The sequence below is a fragment of the Gossypium arboreum genome, chromosome 11, assembly GCF_025698485.1.
Source record: "Gossypium arboreum isolate Shixiya-1 chromosome 11, ASM2569848v2, whole genome shotgun sequence".
In the NCBI taxonomy this organism is placed as follows: Eukaryota; Viridiplantae; Streptophyta; class Magnoliopsida; order Malvales; family Malvaceae; genus Gossypium; species Gossypium arboreum.
Genome location: NC_069080.1, coordinates 16,477,678 through 16,498,328, shown reverse-complemented (window position 1 = coordinate 16,498,328; position 20,651 = coordinate 16,477,678). Strand labels below are relative to the sequence as shown.

At 36.0% G+C, this 20,651-nt stretch overlaps 4 protein-coding genes, 1 non-coding gene and 1 pseudogene across 5 annotated transcripts; 4 read left to right on the top strand and 2 right to left on the bottom strand.

Annotated features, from left to right (window-relative positions):
- Positions 1 to 7,859: 7,859 nt before the first annotated feature.
- Positions 7,860 to 7,941, top strand: TRNAS-UGA (transfer RNA serine (anticodon UGA)). Its single transcript has one exon. It is a non-coding gene; the product is annotated as a tRNA-Ser (tRNA).
- Positions 7,942 to 8,313: 372 nt separating this feature from the next.
- Positions 8,314 to 9,031, top strand: LOC108465265 (receptor-like protein EIX1; annotated as a pseudogene).
- A 1,440-nt stretch (positions 9,032 to 10,471) lies between these two features.
- On the top strand, positions 10,472 to 11,251 carry LOC128279259 (receptor-like protein EIX2). Its single transcript, XM_053021233.1, has one exon. The coding sequence runs from the start codon at positions 10,472 to 10,474 to the stop codon at positions 11,249 to 11,251; it is 780 nt and encodes a 259-aa protein (XP_052877193.1).
- Positions 11,252 to 11,427: 176 nt separating this feature from the next.
- LOC108465268 (60S ribosomal protein L13a-4) lies at positions 11,428 to 12,473 on the bottom strand. The gene is made up of 3 exons (XM_017765589.2): positions 12,099 to 12,473; positions 11,879 to 11,995; positions 11,428 to 11,786 (listed from the first exon to the last, which is right to left on the bottom strand). Exons 1-3 carry the CDS (start codon positions 12,368 to 12,370, stop codon positions 11,555 to 11,557), a joined length of 621 nt encoding a protein of 206 aa, XP_017621078.1. The 5' UTR covers positions 12,371 to 12,473; the 3' UTR covers positions 11,428 to 11,554.
- Positions 12,474 to 12,744: 271 nt separating this feature from the next.
- LOC108465262 (cytochrome b5) lies at positions 12,745 to 15,014 on the top strand. The gene is made up of 3 exons (XM_017765583.2): positions 12,745 to 13,218; positions 14,340 to 14,406; positions 14,516 to 15,014. Exons 1-3 carry the CDS (start codon positions 13,132 to 13,134, stop codon positions 14,767 to 14,769), a joined length of 408 nt encoding a protein of 135 aa, XP_017621072.1. The 5' UTR covers positions 12,745 to 13,131; the 3' UTR covers positions 14,770 to 15,014.
- Positions 15,015 to 16,621: 1,607 nt separating this feature from the next.
- On the bottom strand, positions 16,622 to 20,406 carry LOC108465264 (BTB/POZ domain-containing protein At5g48800). The gene is made up of 4 exons (XM_017765586.2): positions 19,702 to 20,406; positions 19,050 to 19,116; positions 17,535 to 18,701; positions 16,622 to 17,416 (listed from the first exon to the last, which is right to left on the bottom strand). The coding sequence occupies exons 1-4, from the start codon at positions 19,764 to 19,766 to the stop codon at positions 16,880 to 16,882; spliced, it is 1,836 nt and encodes a 611-aa protein (XP_017621075.1). The 5' UTR covers positions 19,767 to 20,406; the 3' UTR covers positions 16,622 to 16,879.
- Positions 20,407 to 20,651: the final 245 nt, after the last annotated feature.

The following is a 20,651-nucleotide window of genomic DNA, read 5'->3' as shown; positions in this document are numbered from 1 at the left end:
GCTCGTATAAGATGCAAATATGATTATGAATTATTTTATGCACTTGTATGAATACATTTGATTGTTTAAACAATTGTTAATAAATGAAATTTGACCGTAGTTGCTTTGGCAACGAATGTGGCACCATGTAACTCGAACCTGGCGATCGGACAGGATAACGAAGTGTTACAGTACAGGTTTTAATGTTATTGCTAACAAGGGAATCAATGAAGCAAATTTGATGATGAAATTAAAAACAAAGAAAAAAAAAAGGAAAAGAGAAAAAAGATTAAGCTAAATTGATGTTGGTAATTGAATATTTAGTGAAAAGACAAAAAATTCAAATTGTTGAAAATGGTGAAAATTTACAAGTTTAAAATCTTGTTGCTATTTATGAGAATTTGCAAGTTTTGTCTGAAGTTACTGCTAATGAAGTTGTTCAAACTAGTGTTAACCATTCTTTGAAGAGTAATTCTATTAAGGCTAATGTTGTGTCTAAAAACTCTCGTAATGTTGTTGGTTGTGATACAGAAAGTGTTAGGAGTCAAGGTAGTGGGAATAGGGTATCCCTCAATAGCCTTCCAACCATTAATGGTGATGACATTGGAATTGGTAGGGATCGACTCGTTTATTTAACGAGAAAATAAAAGTAAAAGTAGAGAAGATCAAACACACAAATATTTATGTGAAAAAATTCCTCCAAAAAATAGGACAAAAAACCACGGGCGGAGAAGACTTCACTAAATAATTAAAAACCAAAATAGTACAAAGATGGAGATAATATCAACAAACAACCCTAAATCCCAAATAAGAAAAGCACTCTATCTAGAGCCCAAAATTTCCCAAAACTCTCTCAATCTCAAAGTGTTGGGAAAAAACCCGGTTTCAAAATGGTATTCTTACACAATGGAAAATTAAAATTTTGAAAATTGACCTGATTTGTGATATTTATAGCAACAAACCTTAACTAAATTCATATTTGTGTTTTTAGATAAGCGTATCATTGATGTTTTTCGGCTTTCAACCAAACAATATCCGTCGTTATTCTCGTACTATGAACTGCTTCAAGTGTAGGCTCGAACCAATTGAATCAAAACACAAAACTAGAAAAAGTTTTCCTTTTAGGATGAAAACAAAAATACTCTCTTCTTTAATAGAAACTAATAAAATTACTATTCTGAAAAATATGTTTATAAGTTTAGAATAAATTTTCACTATTTTCTGGCAGACAATCTTCCAAAAGTTGTGTTAATAGCTCTACCGGTGGTTTCTATTTATAGGAATAGAAGGTAAAACCCTTGTAGAGTTATAGAAGTTTATTTTAAATAGAAAAACAACATCCTACTTAGAGTAGGAGGGGCGTGACTGACTCACCCTTGTATTTCTATTAGGGTTGCCACCATTTTCATGTTATATGAGGGTTTTCGGCCTCTCTCACGTAGGGTCCAATTACGAGTACTTCTTGGGCCTTTTTGACTCAGTACTCTGTAATATGATCCAATCTGATTCAATTTTTCTATTCCCCAAAATAAATTTCAATATTTACATATTAAATAATTTTATCATCCCAAATTTACCCTATTAAATTTTTTTACAAATTTACCCTGATAAAATTTTGATGATTTTACCCCCAGTAAAATTTTGAGAAAATTCATTCAATATGTGACAACTCAACATGTTCACTATGACAAAATGATTTATTTTTATTTTTGGGCTTCAAAACAATTCAAAAGCATAAACTCATTCTTCCATCATTTTTTAAGTAATCCTATATAGGATTGCAAATTTCCATTACATTCATTTCCAAATTATTCCACTTCTACATTTCGGAGAAAATCATAATCATTCCTGAATGTTTTCCATTTCTCTTTCTTTTTTATTCATTCCGTTCATTTTTATTCAATCACACAATTCATTTATGGTTTCAACGAGCTAGCAGAATGACCGATTGAACATATGAAGTTGAGGCTCAAATAATTTATAATTAAGTTTCGTTTTTTCATCTATTAATTTTTAAACTCATTTAGTCAAGAATTCATTCCACTATAGTATCGTGACTGAACTCTTCCCAACGACATACTATTATGAAAGCAACTGCTTAGTGCTGACTCAATGATTTTGTAATTAATGTGTTACCCTTATAGGATATCTTTGATCTCTTTGGGATAATATATGTTCTCCCAATATAATCTTATTTTATCTTATGGTAACCATTATATCTTCCTTCATGAAAGGTCAATCATTATCAAATAATGAAGTCATCCATCACAAAGATGGACGACCCGTGGCCACGTTTACTTTTCATCAACCATGTAATGCCAATGAGAGGATATCATTTACCCATGTTTTGGCCTATGAATTCTACTGTTGTGAATAACGCTACAAAATACAGAATTCGTACGCCCGACTAAACCTGTCCATGGGCCGGGCCACCCAAAACGTTGAAGGGTTTGGGTAAAAATATAGGCCCGAAAAATGGCTTGAAAAAAAATTAAGGCCCATTTAAAAAAAGGGTCGAGCCTTGAGTAGGGCTTTTTTGGCCCGAACCAGGCCCAAATATGTAAAATAAAAAAAACTGTAGTTTTTTTTCTGTTTTTTATTATCTTTTGCTATTTTGTTGTTTTTTTTTTTTACTATTTTGCTACCATTTCACAATTATGTTGCTACTATTTTGTTGTTATTAGTTGGATATTGCACAACTCTTGTTTTATTGTTAATTTCGTTACTATTTTAGATGCATTTGTTTGTTACTATTTAATTATACATATATATATATTTAAAATTTTATTTTTAATTTGTTGGGAAACATTTATTTTAATATTTTTAGAATTTTTATGTACTATATTTTTTTAAAAAGTATATATAAAAATAATATAAAAAATTAATACTGGCAGTCGAGTTGAGCTCAGGTTTTAGCATTTTTATCCGAACCAGGCTTAGGCAAAATTTTAGGCCCATTTTTTGGGTTGGGAAGAGCCCGGGGCCTAGCAAATAGGCCAAAAAAATTTATTAGGCCTAGCCCGGCCCATGGACACCTATACACTCAATACACTAGCTTTCAGTTCCTTATCTATTTGAACTCAGGCTTTTACTTATATCAAAGTGTATGAGTCACGCTTACATAGTCCGCCATCCACTTAGGATTTAAGTATGTTATACTATGAACATCATAAGTGAATAAATCCATAAATGGATTTGGGATCTATTCTATTTGGGTGTCAGTTCGGTTAATCATATCTATGTCTCTATCTTCTCAGAGTCATTCACTCTGATGCCTAAGACAAAGTATCTCCCGAATTGAACTTGATAGATGACATACTAGTCTTTCAATTAGTTTGCTCATTTCTGATTAGACTAAGGACATGTTTAGATTCGTCTACTAATACAAGTTTTCTTTTTGTATTACGATTTGACTAGTAATACCGCTTAGTATTAGTTAAACATTAGACAATCAATGAGCAACATTTGCTTCCATTTTGCTTTGCGTGCAAAAACCATTTAAGGACACTAATATAAAGTATATTAATTATAATCAATGAGTTTGTTTTATTAACCAATCTATTCGAAAAATTAGAAGTGTACATTGACGAAAATACTACATTTAAGGCATTAATCTAACATAAAGATGATGAAGATTACTATTTAAGGTTACAACCCCTTTTATAGGCTAAATTCGTAGATAAAATATGACTAAAATAACCTAGATTAAAATCAGAGTTTAACTAGGAGAAAAAAAACTGGCTGAATTAGGGAGCACGTTGCAATGTTGCTTGCTCCTCATCGGGACATGGCCAATCTTCTCGTCAGGATGTCGTGGTTGTCTCATCACGATGTCGGCCCGTAAATATGATACACACTCAACAAATCTCCACATTGACTTGTATTTTCTCATGTCTCCTTTTTTTAGCTCACCACGGGCCTATCTAAACCTTTCCAAGATACTTACCAAGTCCAAACCGATGTTTGAACTTGAAAAATAAAAGACTCTTGATTGCAAATCCACTGCCTAACCTGAAAGAGTCAAATTTCTTATACTAACGTCGAGTAGACTCTAACTTCGTAATTGTAGAGGAATTTACTGCTACACCAATCACGATTGAACCTTGAAGGACATATAAACTGTCATGCTTTTGACCTCTTATCAGAATGAGAGCTCCATGAAATACCTTAATGTCGCTTGACTCAATAACGATTCTGCACTTTTTGAGTCTGACATACTCAAGATGTTTTTCTCTAAGTCAGGCACATGCTTGACACCCAACAGTGTCCTTATAATCATGTTGTGCATTCTAATTTGAGCGGTACCAATATCATTTATCTTACAGAGTGAACCATTCTCTATACGCTCAACTCCACTGTCAATTGAACTGTATGTGGAGAACCAATCCTTGTTGGGACACATGTGGAAAAATCACCCCAAATTTAGGATCCACTTGGATGAATATTGAGACCTTTCGATAATAGACACCAAAAACTAATCATCACTCTTGTCTTCGATTGTATTAGCATCAACTATTTCATCCTTGCTGTACTCAGCAACCCTCATGTTCTTATTTTTCAGTTTGTAACAATTTATGTTAATGCAACCTTTCTTCTTGCAATAGCCACATACTTTGTCTTGATTTCTCGATCTCGAACCAGTCATAATTTTTGCAAAAAACGCCTAGGGTTGAACTTGAACTGCTATCTGAACCAAAATTATTGTCGAGTTTGTCTTTACTCAACTAGTTTCCCTTTACTTCCTCGAACAACAGCTTATCTTTCTCATAAATCAGGTTTTCCTTGAAAGACTTATATGGAGGGGGAAAATAGCACAATAATAACATGACCTAATCTTCATTATCAATATGAATCTCGACATTCTTTATATCATTCAAGAGAGAAATAAACTCACTGCTGTGAGCCCTAATAGAGTCATCTTCTTTCATACGGAATGTGTACATCTATTGCTTCAACACCAAACAATTAGTTAAAGACTTTGTCATATATAAGGATTCTAACTTTCTCCATAAGCTTATTTTTGTTTTCTCAAAAAGTACCTCTTGCAACACATCATTCTTGAGGCACAACTGAATTGCAAACAGAGCATTCTCAACAAACTTATCATATTCTGACTGATTTAGATTTTCAGTTTTTTTCCTAGTAACGACCTTTTTCAAGTTGTTCTAAACTAGAATTTTTGTCATCCGAACTTGCCATAAATTAAAATTTGTGTGGTTGTTGAACCTCTCAATATCGAACCTCATTTTCATATTTGAACGTGTCGATTTGCGGAAGCTGAACTAGGCTCTAATACCAGTTTGTTGAGGATTAACTTGTTTATTCAATGAGAAAATTAAAGTAAAAGTAGAGAAGATCAAACATAAAAATATTTAAGTGGAAAAATTCCTCCAAAGAACAAATATAAAAAACCACGAACAAAAGAGACTTCACTAAATGAGCAAAAATCAAAAGAACACAAAGATGGAGATAATCTCAACAAACAACCCTAAATTCCAAAAGAACAAAGCATTTTGGCTAAAACCTGAAATCCTCCAAAACTCACAAAACTCTCTAAGTCTCAAAGATGATGAAGATTATTATTTTAGGTTACAACAACCCCTTTTATAGGCTAAATTCGTAACTACATGTGACTAAAATAACCTAGAATAATCAGAGTTTAACTGGGAAACAATAGCAGAGTTTAACTAGGAGAAGAAAACCTGGTTGAATTGGAGAACACATTGCCACGTAGCAACATCCCCTGCTCTTAGTCGGGACGTCGTTTTTCGCATCAATAGAATGTGGCCAATCTTCTGGTTGAGACATCGTGGTCGTCTTGTTGCGGCGTCAGATATTCCTTATCACAACGTTGGCTTGTAAATACAAGGCACACTCCACAAGAATGGTTGGGTTTAGGTAGGTTATCCCTCAACAACTACCCAACCATCAATAATTATCTTAAGTTGGAATGTTAGGGGATTGGGTTGGCCCCTAACATCCTTTCAATGTCATCAATTGACCTATAGATTTAATGTTAGATGTTGTTTTTTAATGGAAACAAAAATGAAGGCCGATGAGTGTAGGAAGTAATCCTTCAACTGGGATTATGATGATCTTATTGAGTTTGGTTGTATTGGAAAGAGAGAAAGTACTATGTTTTGTTGAACGAAGTCTATCATGTGTAAGGTGGAATTTATTAATAAAATCAACTTTTTCTATATATTAAAAAGCATTCAAAAGCTCTTTAGTTAACTTGTATTTATGGTTGTCCTAGTATCTTGGAGAGACAAGAAGTTTGGGACCTACTAATGTCATTTGCAAAAGTAGTGTCGAGAGAATGGATTGAAATTAGAGATTTTAATAGAGTTCTAGCAAAAAGATAAACTCTCTTTTTGTACAACAAAAAAATTAGTGGAAAAGGATGGGGACATCATACCAAGTGGAGTTAAGGCAACTAATGAGGAAGAAGTGGATTGGAGTCTATGCCCCCTTAAAAGAAATGTTGGGAACATGTTTGGAGGTGTAGCTTTGGTCTAAAATTGTGAAGAGAGTTGTTTCATTATTTTCAAAAGCTTAAAGGTTTACTCAAAATTACATGTAAAAATTCTTATTCTTCAACACATTTTGCTTATTCTCAAGGAACAACAAATTAAGACTTGCAACCTCATCAACAAGGAGAAAGAATGTATAAATATAATTTTAAGGATGTCGAAGGTCAAATGGAAACTTTTTCCAACCTTCAAAGACATCCAATCTATGCTTGTCCAAGTTAAAATTGTTCATAACAATTGTTAAAATAGAATGTCGATAATGACAATATATCGCAAAGAAAAGAAAGGAAAATATAATACATAGATTTTAAGTGAAAACCTTTTAAGGATACACAAATTTACTATGTCGAATTCAAATAAATACAAGGAGTATAGACTACGTCTATTTATAGGTTTAGAAAATTTAATTCTAATCAACATCTAATAGAAGTAATGTAGTAATGTTGAAACATCTTATTCAAATCAATATCAAATAGAGGAAGTAAACTTTTATACGGATTCTTATCGTGGATCCCCCTATCTTGCCACTTGTATTTTATTTTAATAAAAATTTGAGTCACAACTCTAACAACGATGACCACAATCAAATACTAAAGAGAGAAACAAAGAGATAAGCGAAATGTACGTCAAAAGCTCGCATATCCTTCTCATAGTCTTAATGTTTAGTATCATTGTTGGTTATTGTGATTGATTTACCATGTAAAAAGAGAACTTATCAAAATGAATTTAGATAAAAAAATCATTTAAATTTGACACACGAGGTTTAAACCAAAAAATCATTGACAATTTTATTTCATTTCATTTATACCCCTGTCAGGGATTGGGAGGTATAGAGTATGGACCATAGTTTGGTAATAATAACTAAGTAAACCTAAAAAGAGTATTATAAAACTTTAATTTGTTTTCTCTACACGTTGATAGAATATATTTTTCATTGCAATTTAGGATTTAAAGCCATACATGAATAAGTAAATAAATAATGTGTGAAAAAACTGAAATTACGTATTTAAGCAAGCAACGGCAATTACATATGTGGTCATAATTGTTATTGACATTTAATTTATCAATTAATTAAGTAATTAAGGGCTAGAGACTATAAGCAGATGTGATTCACACTTTTGGGCTTCAAAGTTCAATACATGCCAACCTTTCATCTCCAAGAACATAGTGATTTAACTGTTCCAAGTTGACTTTGATTATTTATTGACACGTGTCCAACAGTGGACCGCCATACCGTAATTCGATCGACTTCCCTTTAATGTAATTTCCATATAACGTTTATTAGGGTTATTATTCTTATTTTCTGTGATGTTTTAAAAAACTTAATTTTGGAAAACCTACCATCCAGTCGATATGTCCGAGTGGTTAAGGAGACAGACTTGAAATCTGTTGGGCACTGCCCGCGCAGGTTCGAACCCTGCTGTCGACGGACTTTTTATTTTTTTCCCGCCATTTTCTACTATTTTAATATATAAAATCTTATCGACCTTTGATATTTGCACTATTTTTTTCTTAAATATAAGAAGATTTACACATGCAAAAGTAAAATTAATCGTCAGGATAAGTTAAGATCCATTCCTTCAGTGGTAAGACCGGAGAACAAGTCAAAAACTATGAATTAGTATTACTAAATAAATTATAACACCTATGATTATAAAAAAAAAATCCATTTCTGACATATTTAAAGGCATATAAGGCTGAATGGTGACTCATAATAAACTTGATATAATTTATAAAGTTGGCCAAGTTTCTTTTACCTAATCTGTTAAAAGTCCTGCATTCATACGTAATCACTAGGATAAAATAATATGAACCCGAAATTTAATTCAGTTGGAGCTTTACATTTAGCAGTATTGATTAGTTACCAAATTATTATCGTCTTCATGAAGGAGAACAGAACAGTTCAAACTCTGAACATGTTGGTGCTAATGTACATTTTAGCTGTTTCTGGAGGTTCAAATGGAAGATGCTCAGAGCATGAGAAGCAAGCTCTTCTTAAGTTCAAGGAAGGACTTATTGACTATGGAAACCTTGCTTCGTGGGCAATTGAAAAAGATTGCTGCAGGTGGAGAGGTGTTTAGCGTGACAATCGAGCCGGTCACATCATTCGGCTTGATCTTCATCCCGTGTTCTCGTATGCCGACCATGATGACTTTACTTGGATTCCCATGGACGGTGTAATAAGCTCTTCGTTGCTCGACTTGAGTCACTTGGATCTTAGCCGGAACCAGTTTACGAAAATTCCAGGCTTCGTTGGTTCACTCAAAGAGTTGGTGTACCTTAACCTATCAGGTAATAGTATAAGTGGAATTTTTCCTTACTGGCTGGGGAATCTCTCAAGATTGCTTTCTCTTGATGTAAGCAACAACAATGGTGATATGATTTCTGATAATCTCGAATGGCATTCTGGTCTTTCTTCTCTAAGAGCCTTCAAACTGAGTCGAACTAATTTAACCATGCCCGTCAACTGGCTTTACTCGATTAAAGCCCATCCTTCTTTATCAAGCTTATATTTGTAGGATTGCGAATTCCCTGTGGTTGATCCTTCATCTCTGTCTCATATTAACTCTTCCAAGTCTCTTGCAGTTCTTCAGCTTATTGACAGTATTGTTCATTCTTCAACATTTCCTTTGTTGCTCAATATGAGTAATAAGTTGATTGCTCTTCATCTTTGAATGGTACAATTCCAATTTCTTTTGCTCACATGGGTTCTTCATTGGGGAATCTCTGCAAATTAAGAACTTTATTGTTGAATGGGAACTATATAAATGAACCCCTTCCTGTAATTCTTGTCAAGGATTCCTTGCAGGTTTTGGATTTGAGTGTAAACCAAATCAAAGGGTCACTACCTGAAATTATTACAAGATTTTCATCATTGAAGGAACTGTATCTTGACGATAACAAGTTGGATGGAGTATTGCCAGATAATGTTGGGAACTTGTCGTCCCTTGCTGTCTTGAATCTGTCAAGAAATAAACTCACAGGATCATTGCCTCAAAGTATTGGACTAATGTCCGGTCCCAAGGTTTTAGATGTTTCATCAAATTCTTTCAATGGTTTCATTTCTGAAATCCACTTTTTGAAGCTATCCAAATTGAAGTTCCTCACTTTATCCTTCAACTCACTATCTTTGAACTTCAGTTCCGGTTGGATTCCTCCTTTTCAACTGAATAATATTAATTTGAGATGTTGTAAGTTAGGTCCATCATTCCCAGTTTGGCTTCAAACACAAAGGAACTTCTCCCACCTCGATATCCCCAATTCAGAGATTTCAGACAACATTCCCAACTGGTTCTGGAGACTACCTTCCAACTTGCTGTTCTTAAATCTTTCCTTCAACAATCTAAGTGGGAAATTTCCAGATCTTCATTTAAGATTCAATTCCTTTCCTTCGGTGTCTTTAATCTCGAACAAGTTTCATGGCTCTATCCCAAGATTTCTTTTCGACACAATAGTACTGAATCTTTCAAAGAACATGTTTTCAGGAACCCTGTCAACCTTATGCTCATTGATTAATTACAATCTCAATCATGTCTATCTTTCAGACAATCAGCTATCAGGCAACCTTCCTGATTGCTGGATGAATTTCAAACAACTGGTCGTTCTCAACTTGGAAAGCAATAGTTTATCCCGCGTAATACCAAGCCCTTTTGGATCGCTGCACAAACTTCAAACATTACGGTTGAGTAACAACAGTTTTTTCCAGTGAACTACCTCCATCTTTGACAAATTGCAGGAGTTTGAAGCTATTAGACCTCGGTGAAAATCGATTTTCTGGAAATATCCTGGCATGGATGGGGGAAAACTTGTTGAGCTAGATTGTTTTGCGTCTAAGATCAAATGAATTCTTTGGTAACATACCAACAACACTTTGTAAATTGAACCATCTGCAGTTATTGAATCTTTCTCTCAACCATTTATCAAGCACAATTCCAACTTGTTTACAAAATTTGACTGCAATGACCAAGAAAGGGAGTTCAAATGCAACCGTAAAGTACACAATTTTATATTCCAACTCCATTTGGGACAGTAATGGTGGCACCAGTGACCATTCTGCTGCAACTTACACTGATTATGCATCAGTTGTTTGGAAAGGGGTGGAGCAAGAATACGGGAAAACTCTTGGATTACTTAAGGTCATCGATCTATCAAGCAATAACTTGAGTGGAGAAATTCCTGGAGAATTAACAAGTCTTGTGGAGTTGGTTACCTTAAACCTGTCAAGGAACTTGTTGAGTGGTATCATCCCTAAGGAAGTTGGCCAATTGAGAGCACTGGAATCTCTTGATTTGTCCACAAATAGACTTTCTGGTGAAATCCCATTGAGCTTGGCTGATTGTTCCTTCCTGAGTTGCTTGAATCTATCAAATAACAACCTTCCTGGAAAAATCCCATTGAGCACTCAACTCCAAAGCTTTCTTGTTGAATCATATATGGGAAATGGACTTCCATTCAATGCCATATGCCCTGAAGACGAGAAACAGCAAGACGGAGGTGTTGAACACAGCAATCTAGATGACGAGAAATGGTACAAATGGTACAAATGGTACAAAGGCTCCGGATTTTACGTAAGTTTAATTATCGGTTTCACTCTAGGCTTTTGGGGACTTTGCTGGACCTTACTGCTCAACTGGCCTGGAAATCCTGCCAGTTTCCAATTTTTTGATAATATGGTGGACTGGCTCAGCTTGACAATGGCACTGATTGCCGCAAAAGTGAAGAGGAGACTGACAAGTTAAGGGTAAGAAGCAAGTTTTACATTCATGGTGTATAGCTTTGGAATTGGTTATACTATTTTGTAGGACATTGTTACATTTGCTTTGGGTTTTGCCTAGAAATGACATAAAAATGATGGGATTTGATCAAATTAATGACCAGATATTCAACAACCAAAAAGTGATAGTCAATGCAGTGGTTTTCTAACAACGTATCAATTAACCAACAATGTTGCAACTGCCAACACCTCGAATAGAATACAACAATGAAATCTAATCCATTCAAATAACAAAATTGTAAGAAAAACAAGCTAGTCACTGGAAAATTCAGTACTTAACAGGCGCAAGGATGTCAAGTTGAGAACCAAGTTTCGCTTCAGAAGCCTTCTCAGCCTTCACCCTAAGCTTATTCAGCTCCTTCTTCCTCTCATATGTAACTTGAGCCCTCTCCTTCCTCTTCTTCTCAAGTTCCCTTATGGTATCGTAATGGTTCCATCCAACTTCGGATGACAAGCGACCCAACAGGCAGTACTTGTGACCCTTTAGAAGCCTCAAGACCCTAATCACATTTTCAAATATGGCAGAAAATACTTAGAAGATATCAGAGGATTAAATTACAATGAAAAAGTGGGAAACAGTAGTGGAACTTACTTAAGAGCATCAGGGATGACCATCCTTTTAACCTTATCATACGGGGAAGGAACACCCTCATAAGATTTCAAACGAGCAAGGGCGGCCGCTCCACGCTTAGTCTTATGTGGTATCATTCTGCAAAAAATGGCATGAATCTAGTGTTTAAACTGCGTGAATCTAGGCAAACCCATTTTGCGAATGGGGTGGAATAGGTTAAGGGTAAAGAGGCGGAACTGACCCGCGAACGGTGCGCCAGAAGATCTTCGCGGGGGCACGGAAATGGATAGGACCATGAGAAGGCTTGGTGTTCATGCGTTTGCGGAGGAACCTCATGTACTTCATCTTCTGACGGACGAGTCCGCCCGACATGCAGATTTCCTCGCATCTGACAACGACAAGTTTCTGGCCGTTGAGCAACTCCTTCGCCACGATTGAAGCCAACCGTCCCAACATGTGGTGGCGGGCATCCACCACCACTCTCTTTGCGCATACCCCTGATCCCGACACCATTGTTCTTTTACCTTATTGGAGTTTCCCTTTCTTTCAATGAAGGACCGGCCGCTACATGAAGAAGAAATATAGCGATTCCTAACTAGGGTAGGGTTTTTAGGGGGTCATGTGGTACGACAAGAGTGATGGACTTCTTTCTCATGGTCTTGTTTTTGGGCTTTGAGTTGTGGGCTGAAAGGAAGAAAAGAAAATGAACGACAAAATAATGGATTTTTCCTGTGGTATAAAGACTTAAAAACCCTTTACAGATCCAAATACTTGAAATAACACACCTGTAAGATTCAATCCGCATCAATTTCATCTTTTTATATTTATTCCTTAAAAGAAAAATATCTTTTTCTTACTCATAAAAATATAAAAACAAGATAACAAAAATGTCTCAATCCACCAAAGAAAAATAATACCATAAATGAAAGAGAAATGGGATCAAAATTGCGAACTTCCCCCAAAAAGTAAAAGTAAATGTTTTAAAACTTGGGCTTGGTGAGGTGGTTCAGTGTTTGGTTTGTTGGTGCTGAATTTGGATACAATACAATAAAACCCTGTCCTCAGCTCCTCCTCACCGATCCCACGGCCAATCAATTTATTTTGGATTGACCTCACCACCCAATTAAACTCTCTCACTCAGTTTATCTTAGCTTTGCTTTGTTTTTGAAGTTTCCTGTATTATTCAACAAAACACAACGCCACTAGAGTTTAGTTTGATCAGCAACTCTCTGCTCTTCTTCTTCCTTAAACAAGCAAAAAAAAAAAAAAAAATTATGGGTGGAGAAGGAAAGGTCTATACTTTGGCTGAGGTTTCTCAACACAACAATGCCAAAGACTGTTGGCTTATCATTGAGGGAAAGGTACATCTTTTTGTTGGTAAAAATTTCTTGGATGATCCACGCTGGGGTTGCCGTTATGTTTTTTGGTAAAAATTGGTTTCTTTTGTTTTTTCCTTTTTTTTTTTTTGCCAAAGTTGGGTGTTTTAATTCATTTCTGAAGTTGCATGTTTTGACTTTTGAGTGTTCTTGGATTTAGGGAACCCTATTGCCTCTTTTTTTTTCTCCCTTGTCTGTTTGATTTTTGTTAATTTTGATTCTGATCGTGAGAAAAATTTTGAATCCCAGTGGATGGATCTCTCTTTGAAAATGTAACTGAATCTTAAACAAATCTTCAGTGTCCTTGTTATTCCTGGACTGATAACTCAGATTCAATATAAATCAACTTGAGGATCAAAAGTCAAAACCAATCTTTTGGTTAGATCTTTACTTATGATCTTTTTGATCCTTGTAATTGCTCAAGCTGCATGCAAGTATAGGCCCTCTGCTTCTCAGTTCCTTGGATTTTTTAATCATTAGTTTAATCTGGATTGATTGTGTAACCATTCATATTCTGCTTCATTGCTATTAGATTTAGTGTCCCCCCCCCAAAAAAAAAAAATCAACTATTTCTGATGAATTCTGCATGATGGACTTTGCATAATGTATGCTACAACCCATCACCATTTGTCCGGTCCCAGGCTGAGCACAATACCAGTATTTTCTTCAAAGGTGTGTCTGGCTGGATTTGAGCTCAAGACCTCTTGCAACTCACATAGGAGTCTTTCTTGCAAACACGGTACCATTTGGTGGTTGGTTGTTGTGATAATGTATCGGTAGCTTGTTATAAGTTTCATCAAGAGAGATGAGCTGTTATATGTATTTGGTATCATATTCACTGTATTTTCATAGAGATTTAGAAATCAGTAATATTATCATCAGTTTAAAAAGAAGCCAGCAGAAAACGCCATGAGCATTAGTTTGGATTTCTCGAGTTACAAGAGGGTATGGAGTTGAAGCCTGTTTGAACTTGGCAGTAACGTGAAGCAGTATACAGTTTTAGCTATCAATCTAACCATTGATTTGATTGCTGAATCCTACTCTAGAGCTAACTATTTATTTCTTTTGATTTGGCTCCATTTTGATATCCCAAAAATTCTGAACAGGTATATGATGTGACGGAATTCTTGGAGGATCATCCTGGTGGTGATGAGGTCCTGTTGTCTGCAACAGGTTACAAATCTCACAAATTTTCTACTTATTTCGTATAATCCAATGTGGGAATTACAGTAGAAGATGGAGAAAAGTGGAAATAACATCGGTTTAATGTTTGGCCTGGCAGGGAAAGATGCAAGTGATGATTTTGAGGATGTTGGTCATAGTAGCAGTGCTCGGGCAATGATGGATGAATTTTACGTGGGCGACGTCGATACATCAACTATCCCAACTAAGACCAAGTACACCCCTCCCAAGCAGCCTCACTATGAGCGGGACAAGACCTCGGACTTCATTATAAAGCTTCTCCAATTCCTCGTTCCCCTGCTGATCTTGGGATTGGCCTTTGGAGTCCGCTTCTATACCAAATCACCTGCTTAAGCATCAAGACCACAACCCAGAATGGAAAAACTTCTCAATATTATTATTATGTTAGTTTAAACGTTTGTTTGGAACTGTTACATATTGAGGGATGGTTCGAAATACTATATTTACTCGTTCTGTTTATTGACCAGTTCCCGGTGCCCCATTTTCAATGTAATATCTAAACTCGTCCTCTATGGCATGTACCCAGTAAAACTACCCTTTCTTTCTGGTTTGGTAATTTTCAAAATCTCTCTTTGAAAGCAGTAATGTTCTGTTCTTCAGTTTAGTCCATTGATTTATAAGCTAAATCCAGGTTAGGTACTAGTTGTGGACGTCTAAAAGTATCCAAAATTTAACCAAATGTTGCATGAAATTGCTATCCAAGATGAGGAACAAAATTCACGAAAATGGAAGAGCCTGAAAAGCTTATGCACTTAAGCATAAATATCAATCACCTTAGATCTTTAAATTATTTGTAGTTTGAGATTTTTTGAACATGTTTTGATATTAAAATGTGTAGTTACTTTCAAGGGTTAATTTGTATTTGAATTTGACAGATTTTTGTGCCAGGTCTCAGTCTTTTCTAGGTGAGAAAAATAAAAGCAGTAATTTCCTCTTTTAACCGGCATCGTCTATATCTGGTCTGGAAAGTAGGTTGTGCAGTCAGGGTTGATGCCATACCATACACTGAATGCGACAAAATATTCCCTTAGAGCACCACGCATCTTTATCGGTTCATCTCAAATTCTCAATCATGCTGTACAAACAAACAAGCTGTCAAGTTGCTTAGTAACTAGAATTTTCATTTCTCCTAAGACCCTTCATTGATTTCATCACCATTTTGGTTTTATTACTCACCATTCTGCCCCTATAATAACAAATAAGAGCTTGCAGTGTATTCCCTCTTCCTTCCCCATTTTTGTTTTTCCATTTGCTTTTACAAGTACTTAAATTTTTTTTTTCGGCTAATGAAGAACCAAATATGAGAGCCACAGAAGCCGAGGAAGGTCTGTTGAAGTTGGTGCATCCAGGAAGGTATGTAGAGATTCACTATGAACCCATTATTGCTTCAGAAGTGTTGAAGAGGAACCCCAGACACAGCGTGACACGACCAGACGTGTTTGAGTATCCATGGATCGTGGTCAGACCGGAGTCTGTGTTGAAACTAGGGAGAGTATTTTACATTGTTCCTAACCTTACAATCTATAAACTGATAAAAGAGAAAGGATACACCGTCCAACCTTCCTTGCAGCAAAAGAAATCACCCAAAAGTTATGTTCAGCGGCAACTTCTCGAACAAAGCTCACCAAGCAAATCATCTGCTGGAACAACTCCAAAGCACGAAGATTATTGCCAATCAAATTGGCAACAATTTCAAGCCACTGGCTTGGAAGAGTCAAGGCTCCAGGAGCAAGCTTGTGGTGAGAGAATCAATGGACCTTCAAAGGTAGAGTCCCTTGCTGATATAATAACCAAGCACCAGAGCACTTACAAAGAGTTTATACAGATGTCAGACACAGATTCTCCATCTAAAACCGAATCCACAGGTGAAAAAGAGTGCCATGCTCATGGGGTTTGCAGTAATAAAAAAGAAGCTTCGGAACAAGATCAAGCTCTAGGGGATCAATGTGAGAAACATATTACCATTTTGAGAACTTGCTTGAGGAAACATGACAGTGCCCGGAAGTTGCTTCATTTGAAAGTTTCCTTTTACTTGTCTCCCGATAATGAGGAAAGGAAAAGAAAAGTTGCAGAATCTGCAGGTTTTATTACTTGTTGAACTTAGTAAATCAATGGATTTCTCCAAAAGTAAAAAAAAATAAAAATAAAGCCCCAAAATCTTTAAACAATGTAGCTTGATTTGCACTTTGATTATGATAATTTGCTCATTTTCTTTCCCCATGTGTTTATTTAATGATATAAAATAACAAAGCTGCTGAAAACCACTAGATTTGCCAATGACTTTGGAACAACAAAGCCCCCACTCTTGACTCTTGGTAACTCAAAGCATCGCAATCATATACAATGTGGCCAAAAGAAGGAAAAAGAAGAGGTTAAAAAGCATTAACATACAAGGTTGCCAAAATCATGGCCTTAACAAATACAGGCATGTCATTTTAATTACCTAATCAGTGCTTGCACATGTCCTCTCAATCACCTTAGAATCCGTTCTGTAGGATTGCCTTGAGGGCGAACTTGATCCTCTCGAAGAACTATGTCCAAATAAGCTTAGTCCACCTATCTTCTTCGTGAAGGAACTCATAAATTTACGAGAACTAGACTTAGCCATATCTCTCTTCATACAAACGTGTTCTTTCTCTAGATCGTTTAATCTCATCCGCATCCGAGCCAGCTCAAGTTTTAGCTCCCGGTTTTCTCGCCTCAAAGATGCATAGTTGTCTTTCGGAGACATTGCTGCACTGAGTGCACTGCTGCTGATCCGCCATGATTGGTGATTTACCGGCTTGCGGTCATCATCGGCATAAGAGCAGCACAAAGCATTTCTCAGCCTTAATTGCTCAAAGTAAAGAACTTGGACTATCGATTGGAGGGGAAGTCGTTCGTTTTGTGCAGCATGTGCTCCGGCTTCTTGTGAGAGCTTTTGGAAATCAATCAACTTGCAGAGCTTCTTCTTGTCCGCATCCGGTAAACCCTGATGAGCCTGAAACATGCATTTGTTAGAAAGTTTATCAAGATAATCTCAGTAACTTATTACATGTCAACTTGAAACAAAAGCAAACAGACGAGATGTTAAAAAATGAAGATATCAGCATATATACTTTCAGGTAAATATCAATGGCTCGATATAGCCCGTCATGGATAGTACGAGCATGTGTAGGTAAAGTCTCTGCAATCGCCATGAACTTCGCAAGCTTGAGGTTTGCATCAGGAGCAATTTCAGCAAGGTAATTATCCACCAACTTTGAAACTTTAAATAATGCACCTTGTGATGGTGAATGAGGACTATCCGATTCGAAAACAGATGCATCATCCATATCATCTTCACTATCATCTTGCTGAGAAAAATTTACCAATATTCTTTGAACTGTATCAACGTCGAATAAGGTGTCACCTGCATGCCGAAAAGATGGGATCAAAAGGTCGTCAAGAGTTGCAATATCCAACTGGGAACCGATCCTCCGCTCTAGATCAAGCCTACAAGCGATACTGCAATCAAGCATCACTGCACTTCTAAGAAGTCCAAAAAGGAAAGTGATGGGAACAGCAAGTTTCTCAACAGGTAAAAGGCTGACAATCGTCTCAACCACGAGGCGTTCATGGTCAGTTGAAAACAAATCAATTTTCGTGTGGCCAGAAGGATTCCACAAACTGGATTTCTTAGTCAGTTCCTTCTGAGCATAATTTACAAGCGACGCGCCAATACTCTCGGGACGAACACCGCGACATTTCATCGCTGTCATGACTCTTTGATACAAATCAATACGAATAACAGAAAGATCTTCTATCCACCAGTCTCCATCACATTTGGCTTGCCTGTTCATATGAAGTCTCCCTGAACTACTGTATTCTAAACGGGAGAAGCTCGATGCTATTTGCTCGGCACAAGCCTTTGAAGCTATTGCATCAATGCAACGGCTAACAATTTTCAGCTCATCTGCAAGAGGAAGTAAGTTTTCACATTGTTGTAAAACTTCAACACACATCTCCAGGTTCTTGCAAACAATACTTTCGAGATACTCTTCAGCTCGCGAGCCGAGATTATCCTTTGAAAACTCCTCAGTCATTTCAAGGTAATCAGAAACACAACAAAGCTGAGCCACATTTGAAGATGTAATTTCAAAGTTAATGCCATAACAAAATTTAGCAGCCAACTCGAATGTCTCAGCACCGCCAGGTAAATTCAGTAGCTCCACTCTCGAGATATCGGAATCTCTATGTTCTGCAACTAGCTTCCTGATTCTCCCGCTTCGAGAAACAAGAGGAAACTGCATATAACAACAACAATCATCAGCATGAGAATATCCTAATTCCTATGTCCTAACATTAATCTGCACAGGCTAAAGTGTGCTATTTTACTTCAATGGCAACCATATTAGTTTTCCAAATCTTCCCACCCAACTCAGTTAAGCAAGTCCATATTCAGCTATATGAACTAGTACTCCAATTGAAACAACCATGAAAAAAAGTTTCAGGTCTATTCAAGGCTAAGTACATTTTTCCCTAATGCTTTAGTTGCACTGTTGGAATAATTAAAGTGATTAGCCAATTATAGAGTCCATTTAAATCTAATCAAAATATATGAACAAATTTCAACAGTAAATAACCAAAACTACCTTGTGTAGAGCAAAAGTCCCTCCATTTACTTCTATTGTGATATCACTTTTAACATCCCGAAAGATCCTACAAGAACAGAAGCACCACTTTGAATATGCAGGAAAAAAACAGGAAGAGATAATCTAGGAATATTCATATGTAGCTTTTCACACATACAAATCCATCATCATAGTCCCCCAAAGAAAAGAATGAACATAAATAGCTGGAAGATAAAATAACATAATAATTCTTTATATAAAAACAAGCAGAGCAAAGATTCTGAGTGGCTGAGTATGACACTTCAATCAAACGGATGATCTGGGATACAAATTTTTTTTCTCAATAATTCAAAGCATAAAATAGACAAAATAAGTGAAAAAGAAAAACCATTTACATAAAAAGCAACAAAAAAGCCTGTTCTTTCAGAAAAGACTGAAACTTGAAGCAAACTACAACATCAAAGAATTTTTAGAAAAAAGAGTCCTTTTGCATCACTACAGCAAAGAGTAGCAGAGTAGCAAAGTGAGGAAAAAGAAGAGTTGCAGTAGTTAAACAAGGTGGCTGCCTAGCTATCTATGTAAAAAGATCAAAGCTTTGAAAGAAAAAACACATTAAACAACCCATAAAACTTCTCAATAACAGTTCAACAATGATAGAATCAAACTTGTATACCATTCATTGCAACGCTGCCTGGAACTCTTTGCCAAAGACAGCTGGTGATGCTGCTGCTTGTCCATTGACAGAGACACTGAGTAAACTCAGAAGAGAAAAAGAAAATAAAGAAGAAAAACCCTGAGAAATAGAGAACAGAGAGAGAGAAAGAGAAGAAGAGAAAAGTGTGGGGTTAATTGAGAGAGACAAAGACAGAGTCCCAGTTGTAGATTGTATCTCGTTGCTTAACTACTTTGGCCATTTTTGTCAAACTGCTGATCTTCAAACCATAGATTGCTATTGTCCAAACCAATGGGGCCTCTTTGGTGGGTCATCTTTTTGCACCCCTCCCCTATTAATCTTAACAAGTTTTTTGGATTGTTCAAATCTACTGATATTACCGTTTTTGCTTGATTCTTTGGTTTGTTGCTTTGATGATTTTTTTTAAAGCAAAATCCAAAATAAAAAAGGTGTTTTTGTATACTGATTTTTGTTTTTGTTGGATTAAAAAGTCAAAAACCTCTCTCTCTCGTTAGAAAATATGAACAAAGATGAGATAAAAGCGGGATGAAAGGAAGAGTTGTGACCTTTGGACATCTTTTTGATGTTTTTTTTTTGCATGCTTTTGTTTTGCTTTGCTTTCTTCTTTGTCGTCAAAAGCATAAAATACAGTTGACATGCCTCTTCTTTTCTCTGCCTTTGCCCATCCCCTATTTTAGCTTGTATACTATATTTTGGATATTTGCAATTTCACCCCATCTTATTATGAGAATTTCATTATACCCCACTCTTTTCTGTTGTATTAGGATTGCTTAATTAGTACACTGTAACCCTGGGTTTTAATCTTTGGCATTTCAAATATAAAGAGTTCCAAATTTATAGTTTTTATCGGCTAGCAGTATTTTATAAGAGCCAAATTTGTAATTAGGATTGGATTGGGATATTTGTAGATAATTAATTTGTTTTTCTAC